The following is a 21245-nucleotide window of genomic DNA, read 5'->3' as shown; positions in this document are numbered from 1 at the left end:
TTACAAGAGCTACAGTTGGCAATAGATTCGAGCAGTATTTGCACTTGTTAAAATTGCTCTTTATAGATGTGTGGAAGTAGATGTAATTTCCTTACATTTACTTTAACCCTTTTCATTATTGGCCTGAACTCCCTTTCCTTGGAATGCTGATAGGAAATGTGTTCGCCTTTTATCAATGTTTCAATGTCAATCTCGCTACTCAGCCATTTGTCATGCCTAATTGGTGGGAATGACAGTTTACAGTCACGCAACCTCATTAAGGACAGATCTTGTCAATACTGCTCTGTTTCTGGTCTATTTTTTGGTTAAGGTACGAATTATAGCCGTCTTCTGCCCACAAACTTGTACAATTATTCCTGTAACAGTCATGCATTTGTGCCGCAGAGAAGGAATGTACAGCTGGAGGGTTTGTAATATGTTGCTCATAAATAGAGGCCCTCCGGCCAGAAGTTTGTTTATTCGCAGCGATGGAGGTAACCCAGATAAGCTTGGGAGGATTCGGACAAGATGTGAGTGCCAAGGAACTGACGGAATACTTAGAAGACAATATAGGAATGTTATGGAGATGCAGATTAAAGACATCATGGACTCCTCCATATTCGTTCCCAAACTTCACAAAAACCAATGGGGAGTCGTCTTCTATTCAGAACACAGCCAAGGTCCCTCCTCATGCCTTTGTTCATTTTGCATCTTCAGGGGCTGTCAAAGAGGTCAACAAGCTCGCCGAAAGGGGAAGACTTATGTTCAAAAATCATCTTCTCAAGGTCAATTTTGGTACTAACACCTTATCTAGAACAATAAAAAGAACCGTCGAGCCACTTAGGTTTTCTAATGTTAAATTAGAAATCGGAACAATGTACAGTCCTGACCACTTTTGGGTTGGCTGGCGCGCAGCCACTTCTGGGGTGGATTTTCACATAGACCCATTTGATAGAAGATGTCGGATTTTGTTTACTCGTGATCAGGTTTTTACTCTGGGCGAAGGTTGCTTCAGGGACAGGGATATTGTCATAAAATGCGAATTTAAGATCGAGTTTCTTGTGAGAGATATTAGGGATGTGAGGTTTCTTAACGAGAGGGGGACTTTGGTTATGCTGCTGCAGCTTTGGGTGCCTCCATGGATATGTTATAGGACTGCAGATGATGATATCTATGCACGTGATCCTTTTGCTCTTTTAGATGATGATGATCCCTGGATTAGAACCTTGGACTTTACTCCTAACAATGCCCTTGGCAGGTGTTTGGTATACAAGATCTCGCTATCTCCTCGTATGGGTCACACCATGGAAAATGCCAAAGCATTTTTCAAACAGCACCGTTTGTTGGATGACAAACCTCTTAGACTGAGGACTCTGAATGAACCTCCCGTTGCTTCAAAGGGATTCTTTTTGGTCCTTCCTCCTCATGGAGAAATTCACTTTGATACCATGTACCTCCTAAATGCTCTTGTGCATAAAGGCATTGTCAATTACCATAGATTAACTCCTGAGGTCTATGTCATGTTGAAGTCCTCCGTCACACCCACTGAGCTGTCCACAATGGCAATGAGGCACATACTTGCGTACACCAATCCTATTTTTGATGTATTTACAAGACTTAAATCTGTGATTGGTTGGATACAAAGAACCCCTAAGCTTCCGAAAAGCCCAAATATAGCAGAGGAAACAGTTGAAGTAAGGAGATTGATTATCACTCCTACAAAAGCCTACTGTCTTCCTCCGGAAGCAGAGCTGTCAAATCGAGTCATAAGACGCTTCAAGAGGTATGCAGATAGATTTCTGCGTGTAACATTCATGGATGATAGCATGGAATCCATGTCTTCTGGGGTATTAACGGTGCATATAGCACCTATTGTTAAACAGATTTCCTACAGTTCTCCTGCACATAGGACTGCTATTTATAGGCGAGTGAAGCAAATAATGCATAGTGGTTTTGAGCTGTGTGGACGTAAATATTCATTTCTTGCGTTTTCTGCTAATCAGTTGAGAGACCGTTCAGCATGGTTCTTTGCAAATGCGGAAGATATCGAAGTTCAACAAATTAAGAGATGGATGGGAAGCTTTCCTAAATACAATGTTGCCAAGCATGCTGCAAGAATGGGTCAATGCTTCTCCTCAACCTATTGCACAGTACAGGTACCGAAAGAACAGATTGAAAACATTCAGGACATTATAAGGAATAACTATGAATTCTCAGATGGTATAGGGAAGATCACACCAGATCTTGCCATGGAAGTTGCTCATAAATTACAGCTGAACATCGACCCTCCATCAGCCTACCAAATCAGATATGGCGGCTACAAAGGTGTGGTTGCAACGTGGGAAGGAGAAACTGGTAGCAACTATAAGCTTTCCTTAAGGCCTAGCATGAGAAAGTTTGAATCTCAACATGACATGCTTGAAATAATCACTTGGACTCGCTTCCTACCTTGCTTTCTGAACAGACAGATAATTACATTGCTATCAGCTCTTTCAGTTCCTGATAGTGCTTTCCATGAGTTACAAGATTCAATGGTGCATAAGCTTAGTCAGATATTTGAAAATGTTGAAGTGGCATTTGACTTATTAACAACGTCCTGCACAGGAGATCTACAGAACACTGCTACTTTAATGCTAAGTGCTGGTTTTAAACCTCAAACAGAGCCACATCTCAAGGATATGCTTTCTTCCATAAGAGCTGTCCAATTAGAAGAACTGCTAAAAAAGTGTAGAATTTTTGTCCCTGACGGTAGATGGTTAATGGGCTGTCTGGATGAAATAGGGGAGCTCGAATATGGTCAGTGTTTTATAAAGGTTTCAAATATTCCGGTGGATAGCTGTATTCTCAATAATGGCTCAAGCTCTGGAGAAAGGAAGACTAGTACAACAATAATTAAAGGAAAGGTGATTGTAGCCAAGAATCCTTGCTTACATCCTGGTGATGTTCGAATTTTAGAAGCAGTTGATGCTTCTGGATTGCATCATTTAGTAGATTGTTTGGTTTTTCCCCAGAAGGGGCTCAGACCTCATCCTAATGAAGCTTCAGGAAGTGACCTTGATGGAGATATCTACTTTGTTTCCTGGGACTCTAGGCTCATACCATCAAGTGGTGAGAGTTGTGAACCAATGGATTATGATCCAGTTCAACTTAAAGAGTCAACTGAGCCTGTGAAAACAGAGGTATCTCTATTTTCTTCATCCATCCTGCACTTTCTACCTTATTTTTTGGCCTCAGAGCTAGTGCTCTTTTTCTTGTGCAATATAAGCTCTCAGGAAGTGTCACATTATGATACTTATTATAGTCTATTACATTTTCATACAACTACTTAGGAAAAATCAATAAGCTGAATAAGTCATAATTGTACATAAGAAACAAAGTCTGGTTGACATTCTTATTCTGGCTTTGAATCTGAGAAGTGACAACTTCGAATGTATGCTTTTCAGTCCAATTGCTGTCTTATCCTATTCATGTTTTGTTATGTATGGCTGCAATAATGCTAAAACAAATAAAACTAATGGATTATCTTTGGAAATATTATGTGTCTAAACTTTTATAAAGGAAATGATTTAACTCTTTATAACAGATACAGTCTTGAAATGATAAATCATTTTCAGTTTAGAATCCGATTGCTTCAACTCACTGAATGATTGTTAGCTTCAGTAATAATGAAGATTGAAGATACAGCCATTTTTCAATACCAAAGTAAGAAATAGTAAAGGTTTCAAAGCACTGTGTTAGTTTGAAACAGTCAAATGCTATCAATTTCAAGAAAAGTAATTGTTTTCTCATAGAGCTATAAATCCTAATGTATTTACTTATCCCTGTCGGCCCATGAATTTTAATGAATTTTTAGTATCTCAGTCACCCATGTGAAAATGGGGGCCATACATAGTTTGACAGCATGAATTGGCAAATATTTGTGAGAAACTAAAGATGATATCATATATTTTAATTAGCCCTTATGCCTTTCGATAACATCACTAGATTCTCTGATCTTTTGATAACATCATTAGATCCTCTGTTCTTTCGATAACATCACTAGATTCTCTGATCTTTTGATAACATCATTAGATCCTCTGTTCTTTCGACAACATCACTAGATTCTCTGATTTGGGGGATTTCCTTATTTCGGGTGACTTCCATGTACAGACAAGGGATATGCAGATTCTACTACATGACTGGGTATCTGGTTCGATATGTACCTCTACGTCTGATTCGGCCCCCTTGGGTTTATAGAGGTCCTCTAATGATTCCTTGGGGCCTCTTACAAGATATGGCCACCACTTGCTTCACTTGTGTAAGTCCTCAGACCTGCTGATCATGAACAGAGTTCCTAGCCTCTCCGATTCCTATTTGTTCATTTGTTGGCCTCACAGAGGGGGTGCAAGCATCGTGGACTATGCCCTTGCCAGTTCCTATCATTCCTAATTTCAGTTACTTCACCGTCAACCTCCTTCCCCTCACTGTGCCCCTCTGGTGGTCTTCCCTTCCCCTTCGTGCCCCCCTCCTTCCCGCACCTCCATTAGCTTTAATGATGGGGACACCTCTTCCATGTGCACTGCAGGCAGCTTCTTCCTCTCGATTGCTTCTCTACCCATGAGAGCACCTCTTATTGGTTTGATCTTTGCCTCTTTCATTTGGGAGGCTGTCCTGCTCTCTTTTCCCCATCACACCACACATTGGACCTCCTCCCATGTTCATAGGAGCACTTGCCCCATGAACCAAGGCTATGATGATGACTGCAAGTCCTTTCACTACTAGATGCGCATGACTTCCATCCCCTACCTGACCTCTAGACAGCTTAAGGACTCTTCCCACCACTCCACTGCAAGAAGCACACTTTCATCTCTTACCATAGCCAGTCCCTTTGGACCTCCCTTCTTTAGTCACCCAAGACCTTTTGGTGCACCGTCTTTGGACTGAAAATGTCATCTTATATTTATCTGATTTTTTACCTTCCTTTGCCAAAATCCCAATCTGCAATCAAATTTTGAATATAGCCTCTTTTTAGTAGCTCTTCTAGTCAAATCAGCACTAAAAGGTATTGGATGATTAAATGGAATGATGATATCATTTAGAGGCTTGCAATTGATGTGAAATCTTTTTGTACCTCTCTCTTTTTAAGCTCTTTTATTGACCAAAAATGTTAAACAAGAGAATGGACTTTTGCTAGGGTGTATGAAGTGTCGTTCAAGTAAATCATTCAAGTGTTCATCCAAATATTTTACTTCAGATGGGCTCATTAGATAGGCTGGTTCATGAGGTATTACAAACTAACATTTTGGTCATAACTAGATTTCACATTTCTCATGATTTTGTGGCCGAATTTGTAAGGGATTCATGCTGCAACATTCAGATTCAAACCTGTTTTATATTTCTTCAGATATATTAATAGATGATTCAATTAGTTCTGTCATTACTTCTTTTTTTGCACTTCTCTCACTTTGCTCAAACTTATGATTAACAGTTTTTAAGGCAGAAATTTCTACCTAGCCATCTTCATGCCTCAAAGAAATTTAATGCTTCCAAAAATGGAATGGTTCATTTTAGTGAGAAACAAATATCCTAGTAGAACATCATCTTCTAAATCATTATATTCAATGAAATTTGTACAAACATCTTACCCATGATTTGTACATGAACATGTCGACCATACCTTCCTTCCCATGGGAGCCTTTTCACCATTGATTGTGTAATATACCATTTTCCTAACCATTAGAAACATTGATAAATTACATCAATTTACATTTCTTTTCACTTTCATCTGAAACAAAATAGATATTGCGACTACTCTACACAATCAACTAAAAGAGTTTAACGGCTATAACATAATTAATTGCTTCTATTTAAATGGAAAGTAAATAACTGAATTAACTACTTAAGGGAAAAGAAATAACCATAGTAACACGGGGACGTGCCCCCACCTTTTTGCCCAACATCCCGGAGACTTCAACGCACCAGGGACTTGGGGACTCCATCTCCTCGTCCCCAACGGCACCACTAGATTCCCCTACCTCCATTGAGGATGGGGGACATCCCAATGTTGACTATTTATGTTTAATGTTCGATTTTCCAATTCAATGCAATGTTCAAGTATTTACTCTTTTACATCTTTTTATTTATATTGCAATACATATTTTCATAACTAAGTACCATATGCACATATATATACCCCCCCTTCTTGTCCCCTACCGCCATCCCCCCACCGTCCCCCCACCGTCCCCAAATTAAGGCCCCTCTGTCCCCCCGTCCTGGAAACTTGTCCCCTCATTCCCTAAGACAGTGTAACTATGGAAATAACTGAATTAACTGCAGAAATGGAAAGCACACAAAAGTAAAAATACCTACTATATGAAGGTGGAAATTATATAGTACTGAATGTATTTAGCCAAGCCAACATCTGGTCGAGAGGAGAAGCATTGTCAGGGATGTAACCTCCCAACCATGGACCCTTAGTATCCCCACACAATCTCTACCAAGAAAGGCCCTCCCTACCCGAGAATAAGCATCGGACACCCTGTCCTGTCATTAAGCATTTTGGTGTTAGAGTGTTATCTAGGCAGTTAGGTAGGTCATGGTTACCTTCCCTAACCTATCTGCCAACAACTAGTAACCTAGCCTCTAGCGATCACAACAGAAAGCATGCCACTAAATCTACCCTGGCTAGGGATTTATATGGACACATTGTGCCCGATCACCCACCACTCAACTCAACAACAAGATTTACTCCATTTGATCACTATGAACTGATTAGTTAAGATAGTTTTGCTTAATTTGTTTATTTGTCTTTGATTTTCTTGTCTTATCTTGCAGGTATAACCCACCATTCTTTTGGCATAACCCACACTCTTCATCTCAAACTGGCTAGTCTTTTTGGATGAATCCTAATGTGGTTACTTATACTCGTTCTACCCAATTTGGGCTTATAACAGTCATTCATAGGAAAATCTTTAAGTTCTTATAACAATTGCTGGACTCTATAAGGTACCTTCCTTATCTCAAAGGCATACAAAATAAATGCCTTTGTATAAGTCTACACCGGATTTAAAATCCTTCAACATCAAATTTCTGAAAACAGAATATAATCTTGCAGAGGTAGCGTAACATACAGGTTCCTCATGCAATGGTATTGCCAATTAAACTTACAATGAAATGGCTGATCCTTTTGTGCCATACTCTAACTATAATTTCTAGGAAAAACTCCATCAACATTCAGCCTAGATTTTAGAGCTTGTCATGTAAGAATTCAAAATGAGAAATGTGGAAAAATGTCTGACTTGGGAGAAAAGTATCTCCTTCCTTGCTTTACTGGAGAGTTGTATTACAATAATAGATAAGACGTCTATTATTAGTTAATGGTTATCTTGTAAATATCTTTAGCTTTAGTTTGCTTTCGTTTTTTCCTTTCTTTGGAATAGAATGTTTCTATTCTTTACGATCGTTTCCTAAGGAAACATAGTCTCTTCCTTTTGTATAAATTGACCTTTCGGTCTCTGTTATTAATAAGCAAGTATTTACCAATTACCTTGTAATATGGTATCAGAGCTAAATACTTAAATTTTTTCGGAAAAAATTATAATTTCTTCTTGAAATTATTTGTTTAAATTTTTCCAAAATTATTTCAGCTAATTTCTCCAAAACCCACCTAGGGTTTTTCTGCTTGGAGAAATTCCCGAATTACGGGTCTGCAAATCGCGTGGAAATCGTGGCCATTTTTTGAAGACTCACGTTTTTGGGGTGAAAATCTGCATGTTTCTGTATCAAATCTTCATGCTCTTAGCCGTCTCAGTCTGTCATCGTGCTCTAGGAAGCAGATTCGACCATTTTTCATCAAGAAATCTGAAGTTTTTTCAAGCTTTTTTCAGCTAGGGCCGTTTTTTTCGAAACCCTAATTTTTGGGGTTGAAAATTTTTTTTGTTTGCAGATTCTTGCTGGGTTTTTCGAGAGCTCAACTGGGTTGTCGTCCGTTTTTTCTGGGTGCCTCGATTTTTGTGCCTCAATTTTCGAGCCAGCGGATTAAAAAAACGACAGCAGATTCCTTCTGGGTTTTTCGAGCTCTCTTTTGGGTCATTCTTTGATTCTTTTGGGTCTTTCGTATTTTTGCCTCGAAGAACGTGCCTTCACAGATTTTCACAGTTTTTCATTGAAAAATGTGCCATGGCATCTCTGACAAATATTCTGCTCGAGCATAATTCCAAATTCAATGGTCGCAATTATGGAACTTGGAAGTAGCGCATCATTGCAATCTTCGAATATTGAAACACCGATCAACTTGTTCTGGGTGTTAAGCAGCGTCCGACTTCTCCGGGTCCTGCTCAAGATACATGGGATCTGAACAATCGAGAGGCAGTAATGCTTCTCAAACTCTCCGTAGCTGATGACCAACTTTCTTAGATTCCATCCGGCAAGACAGCGGCCGAAATCTGGACACATCTAAAAGGTCTTCATGAGACTTCCGACAAGAGCAGAGCCTTCTTTCTGAAAAATACTCTGTTTTCTATTGTCATGGATGAGCGCACCTCTCTCCAGGCACACCTGAATCGGATTCAGGAAATCCGTGATCAGTTACTTGCCATCGGTCGCAAGATGGAGGAAGAAGATATTGTGGTAATCACTCTTCGGAGTTTACCAAATTCCTATGAGCATTTTATCGAGACTCTCAACATCACATCTACTGGTGTTGATCTAAAGTTCACTGATCTCTGCACCCTGCTACTTCAGCAAGATCAGTGGAAACAACAGTTCGGTAGCAGCTCCAGTTCCACCTCTACTGAGCAAGCCTTTGCTGCGAAATCCTTTCAGAAGGATAAGGGCAAGTTTCAGCAACCATCTCAGCAGAAATCTTCTGCTCCAACATCCGATGGTACCAAAAAGAAGAACATTCAATGCAACTATTGCCACAAGTATGGTCACATGAAGGTTGCATGTCGGAAACGCTTAGCTGTCCAGTCTAAGCAATCAAGTTCGCAACCCAAAGCGAACAGTGCAGAGCACACTGAGCAGGTGGAATCTGCCTTTTATGCCTTCATGGCTAAAAGACCTGCAGATCATGTACAGTCATCTGCCTGGTACATTGATTCAGGTGCCTCTCGACATTTCACTCACCGCAGAGACTGGTTTACTGACTACCAGCCTTATTCAATTCTGTTATCTTTGGTGGTGGAGAAGAGTACACGGTTGTTGGTAAAGGCAACATTCAAATTCAGTCTGTTGGGAGGAAGCTCATATTCCTTGATGTGTACTACGTTCCAGGGATGGAACTAAATCTACTCTCGGTCAGTCAGTTGTTGCGACATTCTCCACACTTGGCAGTCACCTTCAGTTCACATCAGTGCACCATCACTGACCTTCAGTTCACATCAGTGCACCATCGCTGATCGAGCGACTAAGTCTACTATTGCAGTTGGTCTTGAGGATCATGGTCTTTTCAGACTTACTGATTCTGGTGATTCTCAGGACTTAGCTATGGCTGCTCGGCGATCTTCCATCAGCACACTTTGGCATCAGCAATATGGGCACTTAAATGTGCATTATCTCTCACAACTTGCTCGGGATGAGCTTGTTCTTGGTTTGCCAGAGATTCAAACCCAACACCTTGGAGTTTGTGACGCATGTCAGGCTGGGAAGCAACATCGCACACCTTTCCCCAGTGGCGATTCTTGGCGAGCTTCTCAAGTACTTCAGCTTGTTCATGCTGATATCTGCGGCCCTATGGCCACTCCTTCTGTTCTTGGGTACAAGTATTTTCTGTTGTTTGTAGATGATTTCAGTAGAAAAATGTGGGTGTATTTCCTTAAAAAGAAATCCGATGCATTTATTGTATTTCAAAAGTTTAAACCCTTAGTTGAAAAAGAGTCTGGGAAATCTATTCTTACTCTTAGATCAGACAATGGGGGGGAATTTTGTTCTAATGTTTTCTCCAGCTTCTTGGATACACATGGCATCCAACACCAGTTCACCACACCCCACACGCCACAACAGAACAGTGTAGTTGAATGTCGGAACAGGACAATCACCGAGATGGCTCGTTCCATGCTCGAACACAGACATGTTCCGAAGCGTTTTTGGACAGAAGCAGTTAACACTGCAGTTTATCTGTTGAACCGGTCACCCACAGTGGCGGTCAAAGGTAAAACTCCGGAAGAGGCCTGGTCAGGTCGCAAGCCCAGAATCAGTCACCTGAAGGTTTTTGGCTCTCTTGCTTTTGTTTGGATCCCTGATGCTTCACGCACCAAGGTGGATGCCAAGAGTCAGAAACTAATGCTTGCTGGATATAGCAGTCTTCACAAAGCCTACCGCCTTATTGATGTTGAGACATCTCGTCTCATATATAGCCGCGATGTAGTCTTTGATGAGCAGCGAGGACCATTCATGCCTGTTTCTCCTGTTCCTGATCTAGCAGACCAGCCTATGCAGGTTCATGATTTGGGAGTTCGGCTTCCATTAGGTCCACCTGATGGGAGGGCTCCAGTAGCTCCTACAGCTCTAGTCCTGCCAGTGATACCTGTACAGCCACCTCCGGCTTCTCTTGCAGGATCACCTCGTTTTGAAGATGCTTCACCTGAGTTTGATCCAGATTCTTCTGATCAGGATCTTGCTGATCAAGCATCTCCTAGTACTACTGTTGGTCATTCTCCTCTCCGGCCTAAGTGGTGGGCTAAGACACTTGCTGATCTTCATGATGATGAGCTCATTGATGGGAGAACTACTCGGAAAAAGAGCAAAACTATAGATTCTGTTAACTTTGCTCTTATGGCCAACATTCACAGTGTGTTTGAACCTCAAACATATTCCGAGGCTAAAGGAATTCCAGAGTGGGAACAGGCCATGCAATCTGAACACCAGAGCCTGCTGAAGAACAACACTTGGGTCCTTTCTGATCTTCCCCCAGGGAAGAAACCCATTAGCTGCAAATGGGTCTACAAAATCAAATACAAATCAGATGGTACTTTGGATAAGTACAAAGCTCATTTAGTGGCAAAGGGCTTTTCTCAGCGTCAGGGCATTGATTATGAGGAGACCTTTGCTCCTACTGCAAAGATGAGCACCATCAGATTAGTCTTAGCCATGGCAGCACAGTTTGGCTGGAAGGTCCATCAGATGGACGTAAAGAGTGCTTTCCTGAATGGTGATCTCCATGAAGAGGTCTACATGACGCAACCTCCTGGTTTCAAAGTTGCTGGTAAAGACCATCAGGTTCTCAGATTGGTAAAAGCTCTCTATGGTTTGAAGCAGGCCCCTCGGGCATGGTACATCAAGATTGATACGTACCTCAGTGATCAAGGCTTCAAGAGGAGTTCTTCAGACTCAAATCTGTACATCAAGACTACTGACAGTGACATCATCCTTCTGGTTATCTATGTGGATGATCTGATCATCACTGGCAGTTCGGCATCTTTGATTCAGGGAATCAAACAACACTTATGCCAGTCTTTTGATATGACTGACCTTGGGCTCATGCATTATTGCTTAGGTGTTGAAGTTTGGCAACAGTCTTCTGGTATATTCATCTCTCAGTCCAAATATGCCAGAGCCTTGTTAGACAAATTCCGAATGCAGGATTGCAAACCTGCATCTACACCTATGGAGAAAGGTCTCAAGTTATCAGCCAAGTCTGATTCTCCTTCCGTTGATGATACTACGTATAGGCAACTAGTAGGCAGCCTCATCTACCTATCTGCTACTAGGCCTGATATCAGCTTCGCAATCAGCTATATTTCATGCTTTATGACAGCTCCTAAGGCTGATCATTGGATGGCAACAAAGCGTGTGCTTCGTTATGTGAAGGGCACTTCTGATTATGGACTTTTGTATTCTCGGAGTTCTAAACTCAGTGGGTTCACAGATTCAGATTGGGCAGGCTCTGTTGATGATAAAAAGTCAACATCTGGATATGTGTTCAGTTTGGGATCCGGTGCAGTCACATGGACCAGCAAGAAGCAGCAGGCAGTTTCTCTCTCTTCTACAGAGGCTGAATATAGAGGGACTGTTAAGGCAGGATGTGAAGCTGTCTAGCTTCGTCGGATGCTTGGGGATATGCAGATGTCACCAGCAGGACCGACTACTCTATTTGTTGATAACGAAGGTGTTATCAAGTTAGCACGGAATCCAGTCTTCCATGAACGAACCAAGCATGTGGATGTTCATTGTCATTACATACGACAGTTGGTTGAAGACGGGACTATAGATCTGCAATATGTTCCTACCTCAGATCAGACTGCAGACATTCTCACCAAGCCTCTTGGTCCTGATAAGTTTGTCAAATTCAGAGGACAGCTTGGTGTGTTAGATAGATTAACCATTAAGGGAGGGTATTACAATAATAGATAAGACGTCTATTATTAGTTAATGGTTATCTTGTAAATATCTTTAGCTTTAGTTTGCTTTCGTTTTTTGCTTTCTCTGGAATAGAATGTTTCTATTCTTTACGATCGTTTCCTAAGGAAACATCGTCTCTTCCTTTTGTATAAATTGACCTTTCGGTCTCTATTATTAATAAGCAAGTATTTACCAATTACCTTGTAATAAGTTGAGCCCCCTGTTACGACTCCTTGGTGGGGATTGAACAACTAATTAACAATGGCTCTCGGCAATTGCCAAGCTTGCAATATATGTGCTTCAAGAAATATGATTCACGGTTTTGTATCTAACAGTTGGCTATAAAAATTCAATGCTTATACACGACACTAAAGGAACAATGATAGTTGGTGTAGGTAAACTCATTGGAAAAGATATGCGGCTCAATGCTACTGTGGACGATAGAGAGCAGAGAGAGAATAGTTGAAAATAAAGTAAAGTGCAAGGCTCATAGGTGAGAGAAGAGTCTGCTTGAAATACATCCATCACATATGATAGGCTTGTCTCTTGCAATCGCATGCTTGGTTACGAGCAAGAAGAAAATGTGGCACCAAAATATGTTATGTTCAAAAACCATACAAGGGGGCCAATAAAGTAATGGCTCCAAAATAAAATAGGCCATTGAATAAGTAATGGGCCGATGACACAAATATAATTATAGAATTTTCCAAAATTCAAAATTTAAATCATTGACATAAGTTGGATATAAGAGTTCTTTTAAAGTTTTAATATAGGGGTATCATTTGCACACACCCATACTTGCATATGTAAGTACATGTATATATATGCACACATAATATTCCAAGTATATGTATATTAGGTATAAGGCATATATGTTCATAAGAATCATAAGGAATATATGCATGTGTACTTGTATGTATGTACATGTATAAGCATGTATAGGTACCATGGTATTCTTATATTAAAACATGCCTTACTCTGACAGGAAGCTCTGAGATCGTCTATAAACATAAAGGTAGTAACTTGCTCTAGTTAATTATTTCATTATTTTATTAAGTGTGTTGACTAACTTGTTCATGGTGATCACTTGGTATGACCTTGCTTGCCTAGTCTAGCTACCCTGACCAAGATGGCTTAGAACCCATTGTTAGAAATAATAGTCCACCAAGATAACTGGGGGGGGGGGGGGGGGGCGGCTGAATCAGTTATCCAATTATAATATTTATCAACTTTAATTAATCTTAATCATCCAATCAAAGTAAACAACAACCATAACAAGATGCACATATACAATTACACCAGATTTGTTAACTAGGGAAACCCTTGATCAGAGGGAAAACCCCGGTGGGAATGATGCCCACAAAGATATATTGATATATATATTCCTTGTTAGAGGATGGATCCTGTTAGGAGTCTATAAACATATTCAGTACATAAGAGTCCCTGTTAGGAGACTTTGAATCCCTATTAGGATATTCCAACCCTGTTTGGAGTTGTAGAAGGCAAAAGGACTCACTGTCCAAACAGCTTCTGGGGCAAGACCACTGAACTTCACTGTCCAACTGATCTCTCAACTATTCCTTGTAGAATACTTGTTCGTACTGTGCTTTATCATCTTTCCTCTGTCCTGTCAACTAGACCAATCACTATCAGACCTTGTAGACCAGGTTAGAAACCTTAGATCCAGATATCAAACCTTGGATCTCAAAATAAAACCTTGGCAACAAAGTTTTCTCCAACTTCGCTCTGCTCTACTTATCCTCGCATATCAACTTGTTTCTCTTTTGTTCCACTCTTCGTGCTTCATGCAATCATTCATACATAACAAAGGACAGGTTGATAAATGATATAATTGGATAACCAATTCACCCCCCCCCTCTCAATTATCTTGGTGGACTATTATTTCTAACAATTGGTATCAGAGCAGCAAGTCCTTGAACATAAAGTTTAACAACTTTGGGAGAAAGGATAGTTCGAAGTTTGATAGAACAAATTATGACAGTCGAAAGGAAAAGATGAAGACACATCTACTGCGTATGGGTCTAGGATATTGGATTTTGACAAAATCAGAAAAGAAAATTATTGCTGAAAGTGCGCTGGAAAGTTGTACCGAGGATGAGAGAGAACTTTTCATGTGCGACATGAGAGCTAGAGAAGCACTATTGTTTGCACTTCTTGAAATAGAGTACAACCAAGTAAAAACACTTGATACTTATTGTAAGATTTGGAAAGCTTTGGAAAATAGTTTTGAAGGTGATGAATATTCTAAGAAATTGAGGCTACAAAGCTGGATTTGTGCATTTCAAGACACTAAAATGATGGAAGATGAATCTATAAAAAGATATGTAGGTAGAATATCAGAAGTTACTGCAGGTATCAGATCTCAAGGAGGAACCAAGGAAGATGATGAGGTGATCTGGAAGATATTGAAGCGTTTAACGCTACCATTTAAGCAGGCAGTTCAAATGATACAATTGTTGATCACTTGTACCAAAGATTTTACCAAGGAAACATTACTTGGGAGACTTGAAGCAGTTGAGAATGAGCTTAGATAGTCTAGAGAATTGTCTACAAGAGAGACAGCCTTCAGTGCCCTAAACATTCAATGTAATCTATCAAGGAGCACAAGTGTCAGATAAGATTTTGCTAGCAATAGCAAATCTAATAAGGACAGAATGATAGGAGTAGCCCATCTTTTAAGAAGAGGAAAAGATGTTAAGAAAATCTTTAAATGTTGGACTTGTAATGAGTTTGGTCATTGTGCATCTTGTTATGGTTGCTGTTTACTTTGATTGGATGGTTAAGATTAATTAAGGTTGATAAATGTTATAACTGGATAACTGATTCACACCCCCCCCCCCCCCCCCCCCCGCCAGTTATCTTGGTGGACTATTATTTCTAACACCCATAGGCGGATTGGTGTCCCTTACCCAATTCCTTCTTTGGCAATGCTTCCTCCCCTTCGATGTACTCCTACATAAGAGATTTCCCAAGATAATAACATATCCATCAATATAAATCAAAGTTACTATAACAAGTTATCATTTTTATAAAACATCATAATGGCTAACTACCCACTGTCCATGAATTTCTAATGAGTAACCAACCTTTCTATAATTTCAACTTCAAAATAACAAATGATCATAATAATATTATAACGATTAACTAACATGCCAATTTCACATGAAGTTATAACGAATAACCATATTTCCATTTCACACAATCATATTGTTCAACTACTTTTACTAGTCAACTGACTTCACCTGAAATCTCAACAGCTATAGGAACATTTTTAATTTAGGCAAAATTTGGGATGTAACAAATTGCATATCTATGAGGAAGATCAGGTCATGATACTCTCAGTTATTTACACTGATGCATCTGATACTACTTGGTCAATTGTGCTTATGCTGGAAGAAGAAAATGGAAAAGGATGTATCTGCAGATATAGTTCAGGAAACTCCTTCGAAAAAGAGAGACTTGCAGTAAAAAGGGGTATTGAGAAACTCATAATAATTCTCAAGTCAGTAAAATTTACAGTTAGAAGAAAAGTTCATCATTTGCTGCTAATACTAAGGACTTCTCTGTATCCCACCATAGATCTAAATCTTTGCTTTCACAACGACCTACTACCGATTCACTTCCAAAACCTTTTCTAGAGTCTTCTATTCTTGCCACTAGTCAAAAAAACCTTCAGCTACTAATTCACTAAATGATCAATTGCCTAGGAGAAGCAGGAATAGCATTTTTTTAATGAGAATATGGACACACACCTTAATGGAATTCGGGATCATCATTTTCTGCCCTAGAATAGTACTCTTACAATTACTTCATCCCAAATTCTACCCCTGGAAATGCTAATCAGTTCCCTCTTCTTCATCTTGCTTAGCATTCTGAGCCCTTCCCTGCAGTGTGTAGCCCAACTACAGCATGGGAGTTCCTTTGGTAAACTTCCTATTGTGATTTCATCCCTAGTTCAGACATCTTTCAAAGATTTGAAGAGACAGCAGTTGCAAGCAAACCACTCTGCTGAGTATCTTAGAAAACTCAAGGTCTTCCATACTTTCCAAAGAATCTTCAAGTTAAACCCCTGAAGATTTTTATCAATGATTCAAAAGGTAACACCCTCCTTTCCTCCCATTTGGATTCCATTAAGGATGACGTCAAGCACAAATCCACCTTCTACAAAGAGATAAATTTTCTCTTGTTGAGCATCCACTATCGACAAACCATTGGTTTCTCTCATCTTGAACATGTAAAGAACTTTTACTAGCATAAGGCTCTCCTTTATTGCTTGCTCTTTTTTCCAAGCTTTGTTTGCTTCATCCTCATCCTTCTTTTGGTCATGAACATCCTCTTTCTTTTCTTTTTGGTTGCATAACTGAGGTACTTATACAGAACTTAGTTGTGTGTCCAAAATTGCATTCCACAACTTTTTGTACCATGACCTTGCTTCAAGAAACTCAAGTCAGTCACCTCATTTTGTCTATGATAAAGAAAGTTATCTTCATTCGTAATTCTTGGATGGCATGAATGGTTCGTAAGCTGTGGACATTGTCCGTTACCATGTAGTTAGTATGCATAAAAGAGCTCATCAGAAACCAATTACAATAGGAAGAGGAGTTAACAATGAACCTTTATTAAAACTTAATCTTCAAAATATCATTTGGATCCAATATATAAGAACATTTTTTAAGAATGACCAAACCCTTTTGCATGCTCGCCAAAATGCTAGAATGAAAGTGACAAATCTGAAATATTATCATACCCTTTGGCTACAAGTAGAAAGCTTGTCTTCATTTTCCAAAAGAGATTTCTCAGCAAGTCAATTTTTGTGATCCCAAACCAATGAATAAGGGCTAACCAAAATGTTTCTCTCAATTGAACATCCATCCCAAAAGATACTCCATAGATCAATCAATGGTCCACCCTACGCATGATTCAGTACATTTCTCTTTATCTTGAACTCCGTACTTTGAACAAGTGCATCCTTATTTTTATTGTCTACATTGACATTTAGCTGCCACAAAATCATTAGAGATCAAAACACCTTTTACAAATAAAGGCCCCTTTTATTCACCTTGCATGGAAGATTTATTCCACTTTTGCACAATCATTCCTTCTTTTCACCACCTAAAATATCAATAGGTGTTCGTTTATCACCATCAAAATTCATTGAAACAATTTCCTCAATTTGAGGTCTCACATTCAGTATATAATGATAATATTTCATTGAATCCATCAGAGAGAAGTTTTTCTTGTTGTGAAAGTTCATTTTCCAATTAAAATGTCTTTACCTTCAACTTGCTGGATATGAACTTTCTGTTCTTCCTCCTTGATTGGCTCAAAGATGTTCCCTTTAATTTGTTTGTTTTGTTCTTCTGGATATTTGGCATTTGCAGCCTCTTCCATTCTAGCTCCTTCCTTTCTTCTTTTCATGAAGTAATCTTCAAATGATACTTTAAATTTACCAAATGAAAGGTACTCAAAAGTTCTGATAATCTCTTCTTTAAGAATTTTCTTTTGGTCAGATCTGCATATTCATAAAATGTGAGGGCTTCCTTTGAGATTATACATTTCATAAAATATTCATCAAACCAATTTGAAACCTTTGAAACTAAACTTCCCTTGACAAAACCCTTAGTAAGAGATTCAAAGAAATCTCCCATGATCAATAACTTTAAGCCCTGTAAGCTGGCAAGATCAAATTGTTCCCTTGGTTAGCCATCTGATAAATGCTTGAATAGTGTCATTAGGATCACTCATGTATTTTGATTTTCATCTTGATTCCAAATGCAGTTGTTTAGTTTTAGCATTATATTAGCCAATTTTGGAAATTGTTTGTAGCTTCTCTGTGCTTTAGTGGTGTCCTTCATGTTTGTACACTTCTTGGAAAATATTTTGGAGGTTTTTTAATCTTTCAAATATTTTCTCTTTTAGGGGAAATCTATTGTATGTGTGATAGAATTGGTCCTTGGGGTTGGGGGATCATGTTGAGTTTTACTTATCTTTTTCAAGTTCTAACTTTTTCGGAGAAGATTGTTTTCCTATGGGATTTTAATATTTTATCATTGATTCCATTCATGAAAGATGTTCGAGCACATGGGTACCTAACATAGCCTTGTCATTGGGACACATCTTTGCATATTTTATCATTATCCCTAAATTGCATTTAACCCAGTTACTTGAGCTAACTTGGGTCATTTACATTTTGTTCCTCATATCATAGGACGAAGTCCCTTGCCATGATCTTAGTTTGTTCTAGAGTTTTGTCTAAGCTTTAAACCATGTCATTACAACAAGGTCATTTTATTGTTTTGTAGTTATGCCATTAGTTTGCATACATTGTGTTTTTGACAAAATAACAGTTATTTATATTGCATCTGCCCTGTGGAAACTATTTATTAAGCAGATGGCTCTATTTTATACCATGTCATTGCCCGACTAAGAGTTTTCATATATTTCTTACAACAGTTTGGTCAGTTTAATGATAGTAAAGTAAGTATTGGACTAATTATTACAAGAACATCTGCATTTTGCCTCACAGACTAGCCAATCTTGTTCATGCCATACTATCATACATCTTTCAGATTATAATTTGAATATTTACTCTAGCTGGATAGGTCCTCTCACATTCTCACTTTCAGATCACTTCTAGAAGGCCAAACATTTGATTACAAAACTTTAGCTCTTGAAGTTAGTCTTTTATTCTTAATTAGCTGTATGTAGTTGGAGTTAATGATGCTTGTATGCCTGCTAACAAAAGTTTCTGGTAGAACTGTCTTAGTTTATGTATTTGTATGCTGAATGTTGATCCCTTTCAATTTATATAGAATCATAATATTGAGAATCACATAAAAAGTGATCATGTTTTGGAATTAATAATTTATTAACACTAGGCATTTTGAAAGTCAAATTTGACTTTTTGTACTCACAGTTTCTCGCAGAATTTCTTTTCTACATTGGTTTAATTTTTTCTATAAAAATTATCACACATTTGAAAGTTAATAATAATTCTTCAGGTTTAAAATGCTATGCTTCAATCCTTTAATCAATCTTGGGCTTTTTGCAGGATGTAATTGATTTTTTTGTGCAACACATGGTCAACGATAGTTTGGGAGTTATTTGTAATGCACATGTTGCTCTGGCAGATCTAAGTGATTGTGGTGCACTGGATGAAGACTGCCTTAAACTTGCAGAGCTGGCAGCCATGGCGGTAGACTTTCCGAAAACTGGAAAGGTAGCAGTGATGCCACAATATCTGAAACCCAAGCAATATCCAGACTTTATGGACAAAGAGGTATGGATTTCTTATAAATCAGAGAAAATTTTAGGCAAATTGTATCGTAAAGTAAAGGATATGTTTGGAGAAGAGATTGAGAAACAAAATTATGTTGCTGAACTGGAAACATTGCCCTATGATAATGATCTAGAAGTCAATGGTTTTGAAGAATATATTGAAGAAGCTTGGGAGTGCAAATGTTCATACGATCGACAACTTCAAGCTTTGTTGGGTCAATTCAGTATTAAAAAAGAGGGGGAAGTAGTCAGTGGAATGATTTCTTCCCTTTCCAAATATAGTAACCGGCGACAGGGTGAAATCAAGGAGAGGTTGCAGCATGCATACAGGTCTTTGAGAAAGGAGTTTAGGTTGATTTTTGAGGGATCCAAAGATACTCAAAATCTGGACCCTTGTGAACAGGCAAAGTATGAAGCCAAAGCATCTGCTTGGTACCATGTAACCTATCATCCAACATGGGTGCAGAAGAATGTTGAAAACCTAACTGAACCAGATGGTTATCCCAGTGCTCCACTTTTGAGTTTTGCATGGATTTCTGTTGATTATTTAGCTCAAATAAAGTTGAGAAAAGCCAGGCCAGATTTGGATAAGTTTGGATGTCAGATCATTTCCAAACTTTCTTGTTGGTAAGTTAAAAGTTAACAATAGTTTTCACCGTTCTGAGTATCATAGGTCAATTCAGCATATATGTTTTGCGTAGCTTAATCAATTTTGGCCAATATTGGTGGGAGAACAATATGAATGTTACTTGTAAATAACAGTGTTTGTCACAATTTTGGGGAGTGGAGAATGGGTTTCTGGAGAAATTGAAATATCTCCAAAATATTGATAGTGGGGGATAGTGGGGTTACACATATAATTATTATGTATAAAGTAAAATTAACAAACACTCTTTTGGATCCTTGAAAATGAGAAATGATACAAAAATTGCTTATAAATTTGTAGTACTGCTGTAAATGAGTATGAATGAAACAGAAATGGGACAATGCAAAGAAAGGAATGAGAATTTGTACTGGGCTACAGTAAATAGACAAACTAATTGTTTTTAATGCTGAGAAGACTTGTTGGGACAAAACACAAGGATTTTCGAAAGATTAAAAAATGATGATGCTTTTTAAAACTCTATGTAGCATACGAAAGTGTCTATGCTGCTACTCCTTTGATGTTCCTAAATGTGGGGATTTTTGTGACCATGAGCATCAAGTTGTGGGGATTTTTGTGACCGTTGTAGTCCATTCTACCTTTGCAATCATCTCCTACAATTTTATGTTTGAAGTTTGGTCACCGGAATGGCCTGTAGGTATTATATAGAACTTCCCTGTTATGTTTACTGTTCTAGACCATTCCTCAAACATACCTTTAATCTTGTTCAACTTCTGTGACCTCGTCCAATTTGTGAAACATCCGAGAATTTGGGACAATTTGAGATTGGGATGCTATTGATGTTTTATTGGCCAAGTGCGGGTCCTGTACTTTAGATTGCGATCGGGCATTTCGTTTATATATTTTGCTACATTGTCAACTGCCATTACCTCTATGCTGAATATATTTGACGAGCAACAATAATGTCCTTCATCCTCTGCACTTTGGTCAATATTGTATTATTGATTAATATTATTAAATGATATTGGGGTTGCCCATGTCCAAG

At 38.8% G+C, this 21245-nt stretch overlaps 1 protein-coding gene across 4 annotated transcripts; it reads left to right on the top strand.

Annotated features, from left to right (window-relative positions):
• Positions 1–31: 31 nt before the first annotated feature.
• LOC149544508 (RNA-dependent RNA polymerase 6-like) lies at positions 32–20541 on the top strand. 4 transcript variants are annotated; one of them, XM_089795164.1, is made up of 3 exons: positions 32–3158; positions 19370–19597; positions 19749–19964. In XM_089795164.1, exons 1-3 carry the CDS (start codon positions 468–470, stop codon positions 19842–19844), a joined length of 3015 nt encoding a protein of 1004 aa, XP_089651290.1. In that variant the 5' UTR covers positions 32–467; the 3' UTR covers positions 19845–19964. The 4 variants fall into 4 exon arrangements, with proteins under 4 accessions (XP_089651290.1, XP_089651289.1, XP_089651288.1 ...); XM_089795163.1 differs by having other exon boundaries at positions 19734–19964; XM_089795162.1 differs by having other exon boundaries at positions 19731–19964.
• Positions 20542–21245: the final 704 nt, after the last annotated feature.

This window comes from Cupressus sempervirens, chromosome 8 (assembly GCF_028749045.1).
Source record: "Cupressus sempervirens isolate cs-2001-9-10 chromosome 8, ASM2874904v1, whole genome shotgun sequence".
In the NCBI taxonomy this organism is placed as follows: Eukaryota; Viridiplantae; Streptophyta; class Pinopsida; order Cupressales; family Cupressaceae; genus Cupressus; species Cupressus sempervirens.
The sequence above is the reverse complement of the archived record's forward strand: the minus strand, read 5'-3'. Positions and strand labels throughout refer to the sequence as shown.

Excerpts from the sequence above, each read along its gene's own strand:
- LOC149544508 (XM_089795161.1), top strand. The coding sequence starts at position 468 with ATGGAGGTAACCCAGATAAGCTTGGGAGGATTCGGACAAGATGTGAGT. Across the intron at positions 3,159-19,369 it reads CTGAGCCTGTGAAAACAGAG|GATGTAATTGATTTTTTTGT; the intron begins GTATCTCTATTT and ends GGCTTTTTGCAG.